At 37.9% G+C, this 19,397-nt stretch overlaps 1 protein-coding gene across 1 annotated transcript in view; it reads left to right on the top strand.

Moving 5' to 3' along the window:
* Nucleotides 1-19,397, top strand: part of Jade3 (jade family PHD finger 3) — a 91,207-nt gene that overhangs the window by 55,094 nt on the left and 16,716 nt on the right. Inside the window, exons 5-8 of the mRNA XM_048336288.1 lie at nucleotides 6,613-6,770; nucleotides 8,360-8,550; nucleotides 9,869-10,080; nucleotides 15,929-16,096. Of these exons, the coding sequence (XP_048192245.1) occupies nucleotides 6,613-6,770; nucleotides 8,360-8,550; nucleotides 9,869-10,080; nucleotides 15,929-16,096 (729 nt within the window). The remainder of the gene's footprint in view (nucleotides 1-6,612; nucleotides 6,771-8,359; nucleotides 8,551-9,868; nucleotides 10,081-15,928; nucleotides 16,097-19,397) is intronic.

The following is a 19,397-nucleotide window of genomic DNA, read 5'->3' as shown; positions in this document are numbered from 1 at the left end:
CAGGTTAAGCATTGATTTTTATTTAATTGAATTCACAGTGAGACCCCCTTTGTTTGTGAAAGCATCTGAGAGGCCAGATGCACATGCAGTGTTGGATTTGGCATAACTTCTAGACTGTATGTTAGCCTGTGAATCCCCCCTTTGACCATAAATGAGTAGTTATCTGCTAAGGACAAAGCCTTTTTGTTTCAGGAACTTTTGGGGAAACCACCAGTGCATGTAAAATAGGCACATGATTAAGAACTTATAAAACTTCTCAAGTTTATTACCTAGAAGGATCACTGTCATATGCCTTATTTGTGATCTTTCTAAGTTTAGTAACAACTGCCCATATTTTATTTTGTGAGTTTCTTCTAGAATGTTAGTTAACATTCCTGATAGGGTTCTTTCTTGGGAATCCTGCAACTTTTTAACAGATAAATTATGAGCACTTCAGTTGAATACAGTGAACTCATTTCTCCCACTCCATGAACAATTATTTTATGGTTTAGAAGCTCACCTATATACTTTTTGTGATCTTAGAAGGAAATCTGAGATATGAGTATAACAAAAATACTTCATCTAGTATTTACATTAGCAGTTACAATTCTCCCAATATCATGCTATGTATGCAAGATTGCCTGTTTAATCCTTACAACAGCCCCTATGAGATAGGCATTATTATTAGCTCCACCTTACAGATAAGCTGAGATTGAAATTTTTTGGTAATTTGCTCAAAGCTACCAAGTAATGAAACCATTAGACTAACCCAGGTAGACTATTCCAGAACCCATATTCTTTTCTTTTTTAAAAAAATGTTAACAAACAGTACAAGAAATGTATCCAGTGCCTAACGTATGAAACTGTAACCTCTCTGTACATCAGTTTGATAATAAAAATTTGAAAAAAAAACTTAAAAAAAATGTTAACTATATCAAATGCCATCCTGGTTCAAACATCAAAATATAAAAATACATTCAGATCTACCTTTTTGCATGTGTGCTGGTACTGAGGCTTGAACTCAGAGCCTGGATGCTGTCCCTCAGCTTTTCACTCAAGGCCAGTACTCTACCGCATGAGCCACAGCTCCACTTCAGGCTTTTTGCTGGTTAACTGGAGATAAATCTTACTGACTTTTCTGCCCAGGCTGGCCTTAAACTATGATTCTTAGATCTTAACTTCCTGAGTAGTTACAATTATAGGTATAAACCACCAGTATGCAGCCAGATTTAGCTTTTGTCTTTGTCTCTGCTTTCTCTTTCTCCTTCTACCTCTCTATTTCCCTTACCTTCTATCTCCTTTCCTCCCTCCCCTCCCTTTTATGGTTTGAATGTGTCTTCATGTCTTAGAAACCTAATCCCTAATTCAACACTGTGTGATGTGGAATTCAATAAATAATTAGATTTTGAGGGCTCGGCCCTAATTTATGAATCATCATTAATGTCATCACCAAAGGAGTGACTGGCTATGAGAATGGACATGTTATAAAAACAAGCTCAGCCTTCTCTTGCTTTTGTTCTCATCCTATTTGCCCTTTCACCATATAGGATGATAGAGCACCACAGCTCACCTTGATGAATAAACAGAAAAATCACCAGAGATTCCAGATTCTAGATGCATGAACCAAATCTGTTCTTTATAAATCATCCCATCTTTGGTATTAGATAATAGCATAAAGTGTAATGAAACATACCTCTCCCTGTTTCGTTTTCCCCTGCAGATTTTTAAATTTCATCCTTATAAATAAAATTTTCTTTATGAAAATATATGCAAGTGTATGTAGATATATAAAGCCCATCACTAAACAAGACACATTGGGGGCAGGGTAGTTGTATCCAGTGGGTTTTTTTTGGCTGGCTGGTTGGTTGGTTTTTGTTGGTTTTGGTGCCAGTACTGAGGCTTGAATTTGGGACCTCGACATTATCCTTAAGCTTTATTTTTAGCTGAATGGCAGTGCTCTACCACTTGAGCCATAGCTTCACTTCCAGCTTTTTGATGATTAATTAGAGATAAAGAGTCTCGTGCTCTTTCCTACTTGGGATGGTTTCAAACCACAAGACCTCAGCCTCGTGAGTAGTTAGGATTGCAGGCATAAGTCACCAGTGCTTGGCTGTATTCAGTTTTAAAGCATTTAAAATGCCTTTTCTTATCAGAAACTGGAACATTAGACTAGTGTGGTAAACATATTCCACACTACTTTGCATAAGTCTGCCTCAGTGCTAAACTTACATTCTCATTCCCTCTTCAACAATTCATATCCTGTCTCATGTTTGAGATGTTTGACTTAAACTGCAATATAAGACATATTCTCACACACTGCCTAAGAGAAAATGCCTTTCTAGAAAACTTGGATCTGATGCTATTTAATTTAGATAGCTACAAAATTAAAACTAGGCTTTATCACAGAAGTCTGCTTTTTTTCTCTAATGGGGAAGGAAATTATAATAATCATTAGATTTAGCTTTTACTTTGCTTAAGAAAAAGACATGTGTGGGGCTGGGGATATAGCCTAGTGGCAAGAGTGCCTGCCTCGGATACATGAGGCCCTAGGTTCGATTCCCCAGCACCACATATACAGAAAACGGCCAGAAGCGGCGCTGTGGCTAAAGTGGCAGAGTGCTAGCCTTGAGCGGGAAGAAGCCAGGGACAGTGCTCAGGCCCTGAGTCCAAGGCCCAGGACTGGCCAAAAAAAAAAAAAAAAAAAAAAAAAAAACAGAAAAAGACATGTGTACCAAGCTCTGGTGGATCAGACCTTTAATCCTAGCAACTCAGTAGGCTAAGATCTGAGGTTCACAGTTCAAAGCCAGCCTAGTAAGGAAAGTCCATGAGACCCTTATTTCCAGTTAACTACCGAAAAGCCAGATAGAGTTCTGGTTCAAATGGTAGAATATCAGCCTTGAGCACAAAAGCTGAGCGACAGCACTGAGGAGGCCCTGAGTTGAAGCCTCAGGACTGGCCCAAGAAAAAGAAAAGCAGATATGGGTTTTCTACAGTTTGAGGTTTGCCAGACTTCACAAAGTACAAATCCCTTGGAGATTGCTATTTCTAAAGCAATGAACCAAGGGTCAAATATCATTGACCTCTACATCTTGTCTGCAGTCTTCAAGTTACTCTTCTATTTTGTAAGTATATTAGCTTCCTAGAATTGTTTTAACAAATTATATCAAAGGAAATGTCTTAAAATAAGAATTTGTCAGGTGCCTATGGCTCAAGCCTGTAGTTCTAGCAATTCAGGAGGCTGAAATCTGAGGATCACTGTTCAAATTCAGCCCCAGCAGGAAAGTTGATGAGATTATTATCTCCAATTACTACCAAAAAAGCATGGTGCTGTGGCTCAAATGGTAGAGCCACCAGCCTTGAGAAAAAAGTATTGGGACAATTCCCAGGACCTAAGTTCAAGCCACAGTACTGACATTAAAAAAAAAAAGATCTTATTCTCTTAAAATTCTAAGGTCAGAAATCCAAAACCAGCCAGTCTTGACTTTGCAAGAGACAGAGACTTTGGAGATTGTAATCTTTTGAGTTGGAAAACTCAAACTTCTGGAGCAGTTAGTCAACATTCATTAATTATTTTTTTGGATGAATGTATCTTTTAGTCACTGATTCCTCTTCTGCCTTTATCTTATAAGAACATTTATTGGTTTTAGTTCCCATTCACTTATTCCATAATCAGTTCTTCATCAAGATACTTAACTTGGCATCTATGAAGAACCTTTCTCCAAAAAGGGCAACACCCACAGGTTATGGGAATTAAATGTAAACGTATCTTGGGGGATGGAGGAAGCTCTATTCAACCCACTATAACTAACATATTTTCAGGATACTTAGGAAACTCTGTAGAACAGATTTCATAAGCAGATGCGTCAAGTGTAAAAACATCACTTTTATGCCATGTGGTCAGTTGACTTATTTTTTAAGTGTGTCACTTGGAAAATATTTACATATTTTGGTATGTTGGAAATTACATAGCTTCAGTAGTCTTTCCATATTTAAGGAGGCATTTATCACAGCACTGCCTTGTCCCAAAGACATTATTAGTATACTGCATTTGTAAATTGCCACCACTGCCATGTTAAGGCACTCTAGTAATTTAGAAATGGGTTGGAGTATTCAGCAAAATGATTCATTCTCTCCCGCTAGTCACTCCAAACCCTGAACTCTTTCCTAAACATATTAAATGATCCCAGCTTACTCAGATGTGCAAAGTATTAGGTAATAAATCCCAGGTTTTTATCTTGTTTCCTGTTGATTTAGCTTTCTCCCTGTGCAGCACCAATTAACTTTAATTATTCAGGATACTTTAAGTAGGAAGGCCATTTTGTCCCCACCTGACCACCTGCATGTATAAGGTATATATGTCTTTATCTACTTTGTTCTAGTCAAATTATTAATCCTAAATATTCCCTAAGTGAAACCAACAAGCATTTTCAAGTTGTCCATGAAAAGGAATGAATAGAACAAGCTCCTCTTATTCATTTAAATGGCATCCTTAGATTATATGACTGTTCAGTCCTATACTCTGAAATGATGTCAGTTTAAACAGAACTATACTTCCTGAGAACTAATTGCTCTATGAGATCATATTCTGTACTTTTGCTTTCATTTAACAAAGAACTTGGACAGTTTTTCTCCTTACAAAATTATGATAAGCACTAAAGGTTAAAATATGTCCTTTATAGCATCTTTCTTTGTTCTTACAAAAATGTAGGCAAACACATTTATCTTTAGCCTGAAAAATAGTATTTGTTTCATACTAGAGATTACTTAGTGAAACACAGGCCAACAACGTATGTATGCTTTTATGTGACAGTATTGTTTAGATGTTACCTAGACTTTTGTTATTGAACTCATTTCTGAGTTAGCTTAAAAACGCAAATTTCTATTGCTGAAAAAGGCAGAATTGCAAAGCTAAGGCCACCATTGCTATTTTAGTCATGCATGTTTGCAAGGTAATGCACACCTTTCTTTGCCCTTTAGTTACTCACAGACCTATAGAATCAGATGATCATGAAAGTCTTGAGATCTAGTTGTACCCATTTATCATCATCCCCTAAATCTCATTTAATATTTAACGTTTCCACATAATTTGGGTTCCCTTTTAGGCATGAGATTTGGAAGCTCCTTAGCTGTCACAGTACCCTTACCACGCCTGTCCTCCTCCCCTTTGAAGAATTCACTGATAGCAAAAAAAATCTTTTGATAAACCAGATAGGTAGGCTAAAGAAAATGAGACTAAGGATATTATTTAAGTCCTAAGTATAAAGGTAACTGTGAGGTAGGGGAGATGTGAGGGAAAGGAGAGAACACATCTGATGAGAAAGAACCACAGCAAATACAGTGTAATGTATATAATTACAAAATATGACAATTGAGATCAAATATGAGTCATACCAATAAATATGTATGGCTTAATACCTATTAAATAAAAGTATGTTGGGTATCAATGGTTCTGTGCATGCAATCTTAGCTACTGAGGAGACTGAGATCCATGGATCTAGATTTGAAGCCAGCCTGTCCACAGGGAAAGTCTGTGAGATTCGTATCTCCAACCAAGCACCACAAAAGCAGGAAGTAGATCTGTGGCTCTAGATCACTAGCCTTGACCAAAAAAAGCTCAAGGGCGACACCAAAACCCCAAGACCAGCACCAAAAAAAAAAAAAAAAAACTTTCATATATGGCTCACAAAATGGACTACTTGCAAGTAATTTTTAAATGAAGTAATGGCTAATTAAAAATTATAGGTTATAGGGGCTGGGAATATGGCCTAGTGGCAAGAGTGCTTGCCTCCTATACAAGAAGCCCTGGGTTCGATTCCCCACATATACAGTACCACATATACAGAAAATGGCCAGAAGTGGCGCTGTGGCTCAAGTGGCAGAGTGCTAGCCTTGAGCCAAAAGAAGCCCGGGACAGTGCTCCGGCCCAGAGCCCAAGGCCCAGGACTGGCCAAAAAAAATAATAATAATACAGGTTATAAATGATATTTGTTGTTTATTTTAAGAATGTTATGGGTTCTTTCTTTCCTTTTTTTGTCAGTCCTGGGCTTGAACTCAGAGTGTGAGCACTGTCCCTGAGCAGCTTTTGCTCAAGGCTAGCACTTCACCACTTGAACCACAGTGCCACTCCTGGCTTTTTCTATTTATGTGGTACTGAAGAATCGAGCCCAGGGCTTCATGCATGCTAGGCAAGCACTCTATCACTAAGCCACATTCCCAGCCCCAGTTATTTGTTTTAAACGAGCTGATTTTTTATTATAAAGATGACATACAGAGGAGTTACAGTTTATATAAGTCAGATTAAGAGTACATTTCTTTTTGGACAATGTCATCCCTTCTCTTACTCTGTCCAAGTTTTATAAAAAGCTGTTTTAAAGTGACCTGTATTGTTTGTTTAAATTCAAGGAGACCAAGAATAATTCAAAAAAGATTTATCAAGAAAAAGCTGTCTTCTCTTGTCAGTACTTGAACCCTTTCCAAGCAGAAATTGAGCTAACTCTTTTAGAGTATTGGAGAACCTTGTCTTGTTGAAAATAGAGAGTGGTGGAGAATGGTCTTTTAAAAAAGGATAACATTAAAAATAATGTTAATTTCATAGGGATTGTCTTGTAAAATATGTGCAATGTATCTTCCTAGGTATTCCGGAAGGACCTCATCAGTGCTATGAAAATTCCAGATACTCACCACATTAATCCTGATAGCTATTACCTCTTTACTGACACATGGAAAGAAGAATGGGAAAAGGGAGTTCAGGTCCCAGCCAATCTGGACACTCTGCCACAGCCTAGTATCAGGTATTTACATGCTTGCATCTTTGGTTTAGGGTATGAATACTCATGGCTATGTGTGCTTTTCAGGAGCAGGACTTGTTCACATAACATGTTTACCAATTAACTGAAACAGTGACACATTTTATCAAATCATGATAGATCAGTTACGTCAAGGTCATTTCTTTAGAACTGTAATATAACTGTAATATGAGCCTATTTATAACATGAAACAAGTCCAATCTGAACTTGTCATAGGGTTTGGGAACCAAGATTTCCAAATCTGACTCAATAATCAATATCATTTATTAGGCCTTCCTTGAAGAAAAAGATCATTGATTACAGCTTTCTCCTGGGAAATTCCCTCAATATAATAGATGCCTCTGGTGATGATACAAATATAAGGCCAAAGCATACAGTTTATAAATTTCGAACCTAAATAAAAGGAGTCTAGAATAATTTGGTTAACTATAAATAATACATGTCTTTTTTATTTATGAGAACTTGAGAAGGGAAGTAGTAGACTTTGGTATTGTGGGAAGGACAGGATTTTTCTGCCACAGTAAGTAATGATTTCAGCTCAAGAATAGTGGCTGAGGCGGGCACCAGTAGGGTTCCAGGCATGAGCCACCAGCACCCAGCTATTACCACCATATTTAATTAACACTGTCTGAGAATCCTTCCAGATGAATCCAAAATATTTAATACCATTTTCAACTCACCACATTTTTCTCTTTTTTTCTTTTCCTTTCTTTTTTTTTTTTGTAGTAATGTGTTTTGAACTCAAGGTCTTGTACTTGTTAGGCAAGCACTATCACTTCAGTCACACCTCCAGCCAACCTTTTTTTTCTTATTTGTGGTCTTGCACTGTTGCCTAGGCTGGTCTTGAGCTTTTAGGCTCGAGTGACTTATTATTGCTATCATTTATGGTTGATAAATGAATGCCTTGAGTTGGTAGAACTCAGTGGTTTTAGTTTTAACTCATCTGCATAACAAAAACAATACATTTAACACTGACGTGTAGGCTACTGGCACCAGCCATTTATTTTACTATATATTAAACCAAACACATTATTTCATATAATAGACATACACGTTTGGTATTAATCATAATTTATCATTATCCCTACTTTTTCACTAAGAAAACTAAACCTTAAATCTCTTCCCAGAATGACCATACAAGTGAGTGACAGAAAACAAGAGGTTGTGTGAATTGAAAGCCTTTGTTTTGTATTGCTATCCAGTGTTGTCTCCATGGCTGTGAATTTAGCTCAAATACATCTTTGATGTGTAATATGGCCATATCTTTGTGCAGATATCACCTTCTTTTACCTTTCCCTTTCTAAATACATTTCATGACCCTTGCACCAAGAACAAAATGATAAACAGTGGCATTATAATGACTGGTGAATTCACAGCAAATCACAAAACTGAATTTCATTTCTAGAAAGAAATCTTCCGTACTTCCCAGAAGGCAATGCAGGTCATATACCCAGAGTGGAAAAGGTAGTGCCCCAGCTCCACTCAGTAGCCTTAATACTGTTGGGCCCATTCAGTCTGTGCCTGGGACCTGTCATTTGTTGAATCTTACCAGTGCAGTTCTCTTGCTTTTCTAGGATTTTACCTGAGAAGGTAAACAGTGTTCCTTTTGTCCGACCCCGGAAGTACATTCGTTGCTCCAGCTCAGACCCTGAGGATCCTGACAGCGTCAATATCATGGAGTTGTCAGCAGCTACATGCCGCTATGATCTAGATGACATGGATATCATTTGGCTTCAAGAACTCAATCACGACCTTTCAGAAATGGGTAAGTTGTCTTCTTACAAGTTGTGATTTAACTCAAACCCATGATTTTTTTTCTCAAAGTTGTTAGGACCTCTTAAATTTGCTTTCAATTTTTTTGCCCATCTTTGTTTTCTAGACTTTTCATTTGTTTTTCTCTTTGATCTCATCTAAATGAGATATTCTTTCAAGTGTATAATTAGAATAAAGCAATAATATTTCTATCTTACCTCTTTTGTCAGTAAGATACAAGGAGCAGATCAAGGATGTCATACATGTAACTTTCATGAGGTTATTCTCTAAGAGTATAGAGAGAGGGTAGGTTAGTGTAGAAACAAAGAGAAAGATTTAAAAAGTGAATATTTCATATATTACAATTATGTATACAGTACCTAAACCTTGCTTTTTTGGCTTAATGCATTTTGTATGAATATTTCCTTGTATAACCGTTAGATATGTTTTGAAGCCAATTTGCTAAGAATGAATCATTCATATCCAAATAGGTATATAAGTTATGCCACAAACTAAAATATTCAAAGTTACAAAGCTTGACTATTTCCTCCCACAGTTGAAATATGAGAGAGTTAAGAGTTAAGAGGAGACTGGCTGTGGTTTAGATAGAAAACTGAGAGGGTCAGTAATAAAAATTTTAAGGAAACACAATGAAATATTTCTCCTTTCATGTGTCAATCACTAATATTGTTATGGGTAAATATTAGAAGCATTAGTAAAAAGATGTTCTTTGAAATCTGGTTGTTATAGAGCAAAGATGGTTTTATCCTTTAGAATCCTATAGTGAAAACCCACCTGCTTGTAAAAACGAATATATTCTTTTTAAAATGCTTAAATGCTGGACACCAGTGGCTCATGCCTATACTCTGGCTACTCAGAGAGCTGAAATCTAAAGATTGTGGTTCAAAACCAGCCCAGGAAGGCACATTTGTGAGACTCTTTATCTCTGCTTAACCAGCAAATAGCCAGAAGTGCAGCTGTGGCTGAAATAGTAGCACTAGCCTTGAGCAAAAAAAGCTCAGGGACAGTGCCCAGACTCCGAATTCAAGCCCCAGGACAGGCACAAACAATGCTTTAAAGAAAGAATCCAGCCCTTGGGGCTGGGAATGTGACTTGGCAGTGCCTATCTTGCATGAATGAAAACCCTGGGTTCGATTCCTCAGCACCACATAAACAGAAAAAGTCGAAAATGGCACTGTGTCTCAGGCCCCGAGTCCAATCCCCAGGACTGGTTAAAAAAAAAATCCAACGCATTCCTGCTCTAGGCACACAGCACAGTATGTGACTTAGGAATAACAGTTGACTGATGAGTTGATTGTATTTCTGTACAGGTCAAGAGTCAGTTAATGAAACACTTATGGAAAAGATCATAGAAGCCCTGGAACGCATTTGCCATGAACGCATGAGCCATGCTATTAAGACAGTGGAAGGACTAGGCATAGAATATGATGAAGATGTGATCTGTGATGTCTGTCGTTCTCCAGACAGTGAAGAAGGGAATGATATGGTATTCTGTGATAAGTGTAACATCTGTGTGCATCAGGTTAGTAAGATTGGAAACCGCCACCTCCCCATCACCCATATCAGGATAGCAATGGACATTTAAGGGTAAAAGTAAAACTTGGGCTAGCTGTTTGTTCTTCAGTATTTCCTGAGGAAACAATACTTTGAATCTCTGAGATATCCTACCTACAACTTTCTAACTTGGCTAAACCTGAATCTTTATTTTGTTACTTCAAATGTAAGACCATTGGAATTGCCTTATTGATTTTTCCAAGGAGTTCCATGCTTCCTGCCTGCAAGTCCCTGGTTTGCCTTAGAAATCACTGTGATATTTTTGCTTTATACCTATAGTTAGTAACCTTGATTTGTTTATACTTCATACAGATGGAAAGTCACAGTCCTTATCTTGGTACCCTTGGGTACCAAGGGTACCCTTGGCTATATACACTGCTGTCAGGCAACTAGCCTCACCCTGTGATTTTAAGAAAAGATCAAAGAATTTTAGGACTCTAATAGATTGTCTTTTTGTTGTTGTTGTTGGTCATGGGGCTTGAACTTGAGCCTGGGAGCTGTCCCTGAATTCTTTTGCTCACGGTTAGTGCTCTACTGCTTTGAACCACAACGCCACTTAGTTGTTGTTGTTCATTGTTTTTTTCTAATAGTTAGTTGGAGATGAGTCTCAGGGACTTTCCTATCCAGGCTGGCTTTGAACCATCATCCTCAGATCTCAGCCTCCTGAGTAGCTACTAGGATTACAGGCATGAGCCACCAGCACCTGGCTTAAAATACTATCTCAGCTCCTTAGTTTTACACACAATACAAGAAAAGGTTGTATGAATTTACCTAGATTTTCATTCTTGCTACCACACTGCTTATTAATAACAATGTTGATGGTATCAAGACTTGTTTCAGCTTTCTTTCCCCACAAGTGTACTGACAAATATTGCCGGCACTGTATTGTCTCCTAACTCCAGGTGTCAAAAATCTACATACCTTCCAAGATCAAGTTCAAATCTTTCATGGCCTCGTATACATGAAGCCCTGGGTTCGATCCTCAGCACCACATATACAGAAAAGGCCGGAAGTGGTGCTGTGGCTCAAGTGGTAGAGTGTTAGCTTTGAGCAAAAAGAAACCAGGGACAGTGCTCAGGCCCTGAGTTCAAGCCCCAGGACTGGCAAAAAGCACAATAAGTTCATATCTTTCTTGACCTATATCTTAAGTTGATCTATTGTGTTGTGTTCATGTTATTAATTTATCTAGCAAGCACTGTAGGTATTCAGTACCATTCATGAACCTGGACTATACTGCACGCTGAGGACAATCATTGACGAAGAGGCAGATGCTCTCTGCTCCCCAGGAAGATCATAGTATGGTGCAAGGACTACAAGGAATTGCCACTTTATTATTCAGGGGGTTGTTTTACGTATAAATTCATGCTACCTTGGAAATGCATGGAACGGATAAAGGTCAAGGAAAATTTCCAGGAAGTGACATCCCTGCCAAATCTTAATGACCAAAAGGAGATGTCAGGGGTTCAGGCAAATAGGAGAACACATTAATAGCAAGTAGTAAGAGTGGGAAAAGTGTGTCAGAGACACTTCTCTTTACTTCAGAATGGAAGGGTAGAACAGAGAAGGCCTGAAGACTTAGGACAGGGGAAGGCAAAGGGAGTACATGTGAAGGACCTTCTAAGAAACTACTGATGAATATCCTTTTTTCCTGCCAACTCTAAAAGATACGGTTTGTAAATTTGAAAAATAATTCTTGTGGGACTGGGAATATGGCCTAGTGGCAAGAATGTTTGCCTTGTATACATGAAGCCCTGGGTTCGATTCCTCAGCACCACATACATAGAAAATGGCCAGAAGTGGCACTGTGGCTCAAGTGGTAGAGTGCTAGCTAGCCTTGAGCAAAAAGAAGCCAGGGATAGTGCTCTGGCCCTGAGTTCAAGGCCCAGGACTGGCCAAATAAATAAATAAATAAATAAAATTAAAGTTTTAAAAAAATTTTCTCTGTTAAAAAAATAATTCTTGTAACAAACTAAATTGACTAGATAACATAGAGAAAGAGATCAACCAGCACTTGGCACTTTATCTCTAGGGCCACCTAACTTAATCCTTTGTATGTCAAAAGTATTCAGAATTTTCTGTGGCCAATTTCTTCATTTACCTCTGTCCTTTAAAATTGTGAATTTTTAAAGTTTATACGTATTCTATCAATTATCAGCATTTATGGCACACTTTCAGTGAGAGCAGAAAGACTTAAATGAACTTAAGTATTCGATACATTTCACAATCCTTCTCTGCAATTCCAAAATTAGAAAGCACTTAATGACTGAACTTTTGCCTGAAGGTTCTGTACCACAACTAATTTGTGAACATCTTCAGAATTAAACCAATGGCTTCACAGCCATTTATATTTTTTATCCATTTTGTGAAAATACTGCTTTTTTTTAGAGAAACACTAATGTATTTATTTATGTCATGCTACCTCTCATCTCATGGGTAGGTAGTATACCATGTTATACTGTATATTCTAAAATCTGACCAATTCTGAACTTTCCGATGTTTATCTTAAAAGGGGTTTCAGATAAATGATTGGAGATCTGTAGTAGGCTTGAGAAAAATAGGGCAAAGGTCATCTATATATTTTACTGCTGCCTTTTAAATTTGGGACAGACTATAACGAAGAATTATTTTTAGATCCTTCTGCTTAAAAATTAAATGTAGCATAATTCTCCCCAATGACTAGAGACAGTTTGATATTATTCCCCTGTGCATGCATTTGGATTCTAGAGAGCTACTTAGGTTAGAGCTCCCTCTGTTGACTGAAAAGTGACTTGAAGATTTAGTTTACTCCCTAATAGGATAGGGACATATTGCCATCTGAAATTGTTAAACGTAATTTTTCTTTTTTTTTTACTACAAAACAAACCCTTTAATTTTTCAAATGTTTTTATTGTATATATTATCATAGCATGCATTTTATTTTATTATTTTTGCCAGTCCTGGGCTTGTACTCAGGGCCTGAGCATTGTCCCTAGCTTTTTTGTGCTCAAGGCTAGCACTCTGCCACTTGAGCCACAGTGCCACTTCTGTCCATTTTCTATATATGTGGTGCTGGGGAATCGAACCCAGGGCTTCATGTATACAAGGCAAGCACTCTTGCCACTAGGCCATATTCCCAGCCCTTTTCAAATGTTTTATAAAACAATTTTATACTTAAGCCAGCCTTGAAAGATAAGCACAAAATTTATCAGTTTACAAATTAAAAAAAAAACAACTTGAGCCTAGCCTAACTCTGCCTAGCACTATTCTAGGTGCAATAAGAAGGGAATCTTAACCTTAGAAACATGATTTCACTTTCTGTAACTGCACTGTCTCCCTTCCCAGAGAGTAAAAATACATAAAGTTCCCATTGCTTCCTACTAACCTGACACTCCTCTGGCTCACAAGAAAGCTAATTTCTAAAAACAATTTTAAGATGTGATGGACGTAGTACCTGCTCCTCTTAGAAAGCAGAACTCATTTTCTCTAAAAACAAAAGAAATGATTTTCCATGAAAGATCAGTTTGTTTCATGAACATTTTTTAATTTTTTTAAAATTCTTTACCATATCCTGTGCAATGTTTGTTCCTCAGTGTCAAACATACACTCACAGTCAATACTTGAGAAGTATATGTCAGTACTTTTAGATTTTTATATTCAACTAAATTTTTTTCTGTAAAAAAAATTGTGAAATTTAAGACCAAAGTTTTCTACCTAGCCAAAATTTTTAGCACTTAAATTAAAAGTGGAGTTAAATTTACCTTAAAGTATGTGCTCATGGTTTTTATATCATGAATATGACACTTGACACTGAGTCTGTTAACACCCTGAAATTACATATAAAATGTATGCCTATGACATTTTCTTGAGTTTAAGCTAGCTGAGGAAGGATGAGAAAGGTCTGAGTACACAGAGTTGACTTGTAGCACAGAGAAAGTACCTAGACATTCTCACATAGACATGAGAATTTAAATGGCTAATTACAGGGAAAGAGGACTACTTATCCAAGTTTGGGTATGCTGGGGAATGGTAACAAATAACACAATGTTAGGACCTATACAATTTAGGTCAGAAGTTAGCAGACTTCAGAGGGCCAGAAATATTTTAGGTGTTGCTAGTCACCATCTCTGTTACATAGAATTTTTTTTCTTTTTACCACCCTTTAAAAATATAAGAACTGGGCTGGTGTAATGTGTCTTAGTGGTAGAGATTTTGCCTAGCATGCATGAACCCCTAGGTTTAAATACTACTCAGTACCATATACACAGTAAAAGCCAGCAGTGGCACTGTGGCTCAAGTGGTAGAATGCTAGGCTTGAGCAAAAGAAGCTCAAGACAGTGCCCAAGCACTGAGTTTAAGCCCTGGGAGGGAGGGAGGGAGGCAGGCAGGGAGGGAGGGAGGGAGGGAGGGAGGGAGAGAGAATAAACTAGTCTTAGTGTTAGCCTTACGAAACAAGTCTAGGACAAAGCCAGTATTAGTTTCAGTGGGGGAAGAGGCAGGTGAGAGCAGAGGAGATCTCTGAAGGGGTTTTCATGCTGTGCAGTAATGTGAAATCTTGGGTTTTGTGAGAAAAATTTGATTAGTAGCCAAATAGAGGACAGGTAGAAGGTGTAAAAGTAGAGGAAGAGAATTTAGAAATAACCCAAGCATGGTGTGATGAGAGCTTAGATCAAACAGTAGAAAGGAAGGTCAGAATCTTTGGACCACTCTAGAGAGAAGAATAGTAAACACCAGGGCTACTGGATGAAGGTAAGTGGTATTGTAATCCAAAAGTTTCATCTGGATAATCTGAAGGAAGCATGGCTAGATATGGAAAGGAGTTTGGAAGCAGCAGGTTGCAGGAAGAGGGGTGGATATATGGATATGATGGTAACTATTCTAACTTGTCCCAAATGAGTAGAACAGTAAGGAAGGAAAGATGGATAAAAATTGGAGATAGAAAAATAGAAGTCGAAAGAACTAGTTGAGGGGGCATGGTTTAAGTGGTAGAAATAACAAGAGACTAAACTCTAGCACATTTTCCAAACTTTAATCTTCCATCACGTTCATTAATTTTTTATTTGTCCAGTTTGATTCCATAAAGAATTTGGAAGAGCTTCCAGAATTCATGAATTATTGCAATTAGGATAATATTCTATTCAGTGCTATTCCCTTTTTCTTCAACCCAAGCAAATACTGCAATTTGCTGAATTTTTTTTATACACCAAGCACTATTGATCCCTTTAAGACATTAGCCTATTTGCTTCTCAAAAGTTGTACTGTTTGCTTTTTCTTGTGCATGACATCTAGAAGTTGTTTAATGAGTGTTTAGCTTACTAATTATAATGTAAAAACATTGTAGAAAGTTTAGAAAACAGGCCAAATGAAAGATCTGTAGTCCTAAATCTCAAATGACAACTGAGCTAGCTGCTCAGAGTATCCCTTCCTAATCTTAGTCTATTTTTTTTTTTTTGCCGGTCCCGGGGCTTGAGCCCAGGGCCTGAGCACTGTCCCTGGCTTCTTTTTGCTCAAGGCTAGCACTCTACCACATGAGCCACAGCGCCACTTCTGGCTTTTTCTATATGTGTGGTGCTGAGGAATTGAACCCAGGGCTTCATGTATACAAGGCAAGTACTCTACTATTAGGCCACATTCCCGCCCCAGTCTATCATTCTTAAAGTCAATTTCTAGGAGCAGACATGCTAATCGTCTTTTTACTGCTTTTAAATTAATAAATCCTGGATAGAAACTTTTTGGCCTTATTTTGCCTTTGTACAAAAGGAAAGGTGCTCTGTTGACTATCAGAGCAAATATGAGTGTGGGTGTGTAGATGTCAACTTCTCTCCAATTTATGTCTCCAGGCCTGCTATGGTATCCTCAAGATCCCACCGGGCAACTGGCTGTGCCGTACCTGTGTCCTGGGTATTAGTCCAAAGTGTATATTGTGTCCGAAGAAAGGTGGCGCCTTGAAGTCTACCAGGACTGGGAGTAAATGGGCTCATGTCAGTTGTGCCCTATGGATTCCAGAGGTAAGAAAACATCCCAGCCTAAGGCCATTTGCACCAAGGTCTCCTCTCTCCACCCCTCATTCATTTCCATTATGTTTATATCAACTAAGACTTAACATGGAGATGCATCCTGCTCACTGTTTGTAAATGCATATTTGTATGTGCTTCCACTTAAGCTACCTCAGATCTTTCATGGCTGTTTCTGTGTGTGCACATGCCCATGCTGATTGCTATAACGGGTACTCCCACTGGTGTTGAATTCGTGTGAGAAAAGAACAATATACCAAGCTGGCTCTGTAGTTTTGAAACCTGGTATTGGAATTTTTGGATTGTTCTCAAAAATGCCAACATCATTGGGATTTTGATGGGCATTGCATTGAATTTGTATATAGTTGTTGACTATATGGCCATTTCCATAGTGTTCATGGAAGATCTTTCCATTTCCTAATATCCTCTGATTTCTTCACATTTTTATAATTTTCACAATTTTTGCTATTTCTCTCTATGTAGTAGTTTGGGTTTTGGTTGTTGTTTTTTTCTAGAAGTTTTTGTTGCATCATGAGATTATTTACTTGAGCTATATTTCTGTTTTCTTTATGTATGTGCTTAGAGTTATAAACTTTCCCCTCAGCACTGCCTTTGCTGTATCCCGAAAGTTCCATTGGGAGGGGATGGGATTGTGGCTTAGTGGTAGTGGTACAGTGCTTGCCTACCATGCATGAAACCCCTAGTTCCATTCCTTACTATGACATAAACAGAAAATGCCAGAATTGGTGATGTGGCTCAAGTGGTAAAGTGCTAGCCTTGAGCAAAGAAGCTCAGGGATGGTGCCCTGGCCCTGAGTTTAAGCCCCAGGCTGGCAAAAAAACAAAAAGTTCCTTTGTGATGTATTTTCATTGAATTGTAAGAACTTTAATAATTTCCTTATTTTTTTTCTGTGACCCAGCTGTTACTCAGCCTCTATGTGTTTGAGTGTTTTCTGCAGTATGTTGTGTTGTTAAGAACTAGTTTGATTCTACCGATAAGATAGGATGCAAGGAATTATCGCAGTCCTTGAATTTGCTTAGGTTCTTTGTGTGTACAGTGCTGGAGAATGTTCCATAGAGAACTGCTGAGAAGAATGTGAGTGAATTAGGTCATTGTGGGTCAGTTAAGTCCATTTCGGTTATGGTGTCACTTAATTCAGAGGCTTCTTTGCTTATCTTTTGTTTGGTTGACTTGTCCTTTGGTGAGAGCAGAATAGTAAAATCTCCTACTGTTATTGTGTTGGGGTCTGTCCTGTTCCATAAATCCAAAAGTGTTTCTTTAACGTGTGTGTGTGTGTGTGTGTGTGCGCGCGCACTCCATTGTTTGGTTCATAAATACTGAACACTGTGATTTCCTCTTCATGGATCATTCCCTTTATTAATATATAACAACCTTCCTTGTCTCTTTGTTCTGATTGTACTGTAATGAAAAATAGACCAAAAGATCAGTGGAACAGATTAGAAGGCCCAGAAATAAAACTATACAATTACAGTTACCTGATATTTGATAAGTGAACCAAAGACATAAAGTTTAAAAAAACAGCCTCTTCAATAGTTGGTATCGGGAAAACTGGGTGTCTGTATGTAGAACTAAAAGTTCATAGTGCATGTTTATTACCATGCACTAATAACAAGTCAAAGTGGATCAAATACCTCAACATTAGGCCTGAAACTTTGAATTTATTGCAAGAGAGAGTAGGACAAGCATTAGAACTTACAAGTATAGGCAGAAACTTCCTCAAAGGAGTCCCAGGGGCACAACAGTTAGGGGAGAGACTTGACAAATGGTACTCCATCAAAATAAAAAATTTCTGCACAGCTAAGAATGTGGTTAATACTAAACTAGAAAGACAGCCAACAGACTGGGAGAAGATATTTACCAGCAATACATCAAAGGCCTAATACTCAATATATAAAAGGGGTTCAAGAAACTAACCCCTCCCAAACCTAATTAACCATTAAAATGGCCAAGGGAGCTAAGAAGAGACTTCTCAAAAGGTGACATAAGAATGGCAAAGAAACGATGAGGAAATTCTCATCATCTCTAGCCATAAAGGAAATGCAAATCAAAACAACTCTGAGATTCTGTCTCACCCAGTTAGATTTGCCAGTATTGTGAATTTAAACAAGAACAAATGTTGGTGTGGAGGTGGGGACAAAGGAACCCTATAGCACCGTAGATGGGAATATAAACTAGTATACCACTCTGGACAGCAGTTTGGAGGGCCCTCAAAAGAGTATAAGCATAGAGCTTCCTTACAACCCAGCCATACTACTGATGGGCATCCACTCTGAATGTCATGATCCAGGATATGATAAGTACACCTGCACATCATGTTCTTTGATACACTATTGATAATAGCCAAAATATGCAATCAGCACATATGCCCCACAATAGATGAGTGTATCCAAAAAATATTGTGCCTATACACAATGGAATCTTACACAGCCATTCAAAGGAATAAAATAATGTCATTTGCAGGGAAATAGAACTAGATTAAATCATGTTAAGTGAGGTAAGCCTTGCTCAGAGAGGCAAATAGTGCATATTCTTTCTGATACGTGGAAATTAAATCTATAAGAAGACACCAGGATATGATGTTATTCAGTCTTTTAGATATTGACACACCATAAGACTAAAAGAGGATACTCTTAGAGGAGAAGGTACAATGTCTACGTGCCTCTTCATATTTATATAAAATCACACTCCAATATTCAGAAACAAGATCTCTCCTTTTTAATTTTTGACGATTCAGTCTTTATGTATGGTGTAACTAAGCATTTATCTTCAGGAGGGTGGGGAGAGGGGTACAGAACTCATGGGGGAAAAAGGGTGAAAAAATAGCAGTGAAGTTCACTGGATATTGGAGAAAGTGAACTCTATACAACTGGTCGGTGGAGAAAGGATGGAGGGACGGGGCGAGAATGGGGGAACAGAAGACACTATGAAAGAAAATGTACTCATTACCATCCTGACTCATGTAATTGTAATCCCTGTATATACCCTTTATAATAACAAGAAAATAAATTAATTATTCAAAAAAGTTAAATGCAAACCAGCCACCAGTGGTTCATGAGTGTAATCAATCCTAGCTGCATAGGAGGCTGAGATCTGAGAATCACATTTTGAAGCCAGTCCAGGCAGGAAAGTCCGGACTCCTTATCTCCAATTAACCACCAAAAAATCGAAAGCCTTGAGCAAAAAAGCTCAAAGACAGTGCTCACGACCAACTAAATAAATAAATAAATAAATACAACAAATTTTCTCAAATAGAAGCATTCTCTTATAGCTCCTA

Source organism: Perognathus longimembris, chromosome 28, assembly GCF_023159225.1.
Source record: "Perognathus longimembris pacificus isolate PPM17 chromosome 28, ASM2315922v1, whole genome shotgun sequence".
Lineage (NCBI taxonomy): Eukaryota > Metazoa > Chordata > Mammalia > Rodentia > Heteromyidae > Perognathus > Perognathus longimembris.
The sequence above is the reverse complement of the archived record's forward strand: the minus strand, read 5'-3'. Positions and strand labels throughout refer to the sequence as shown.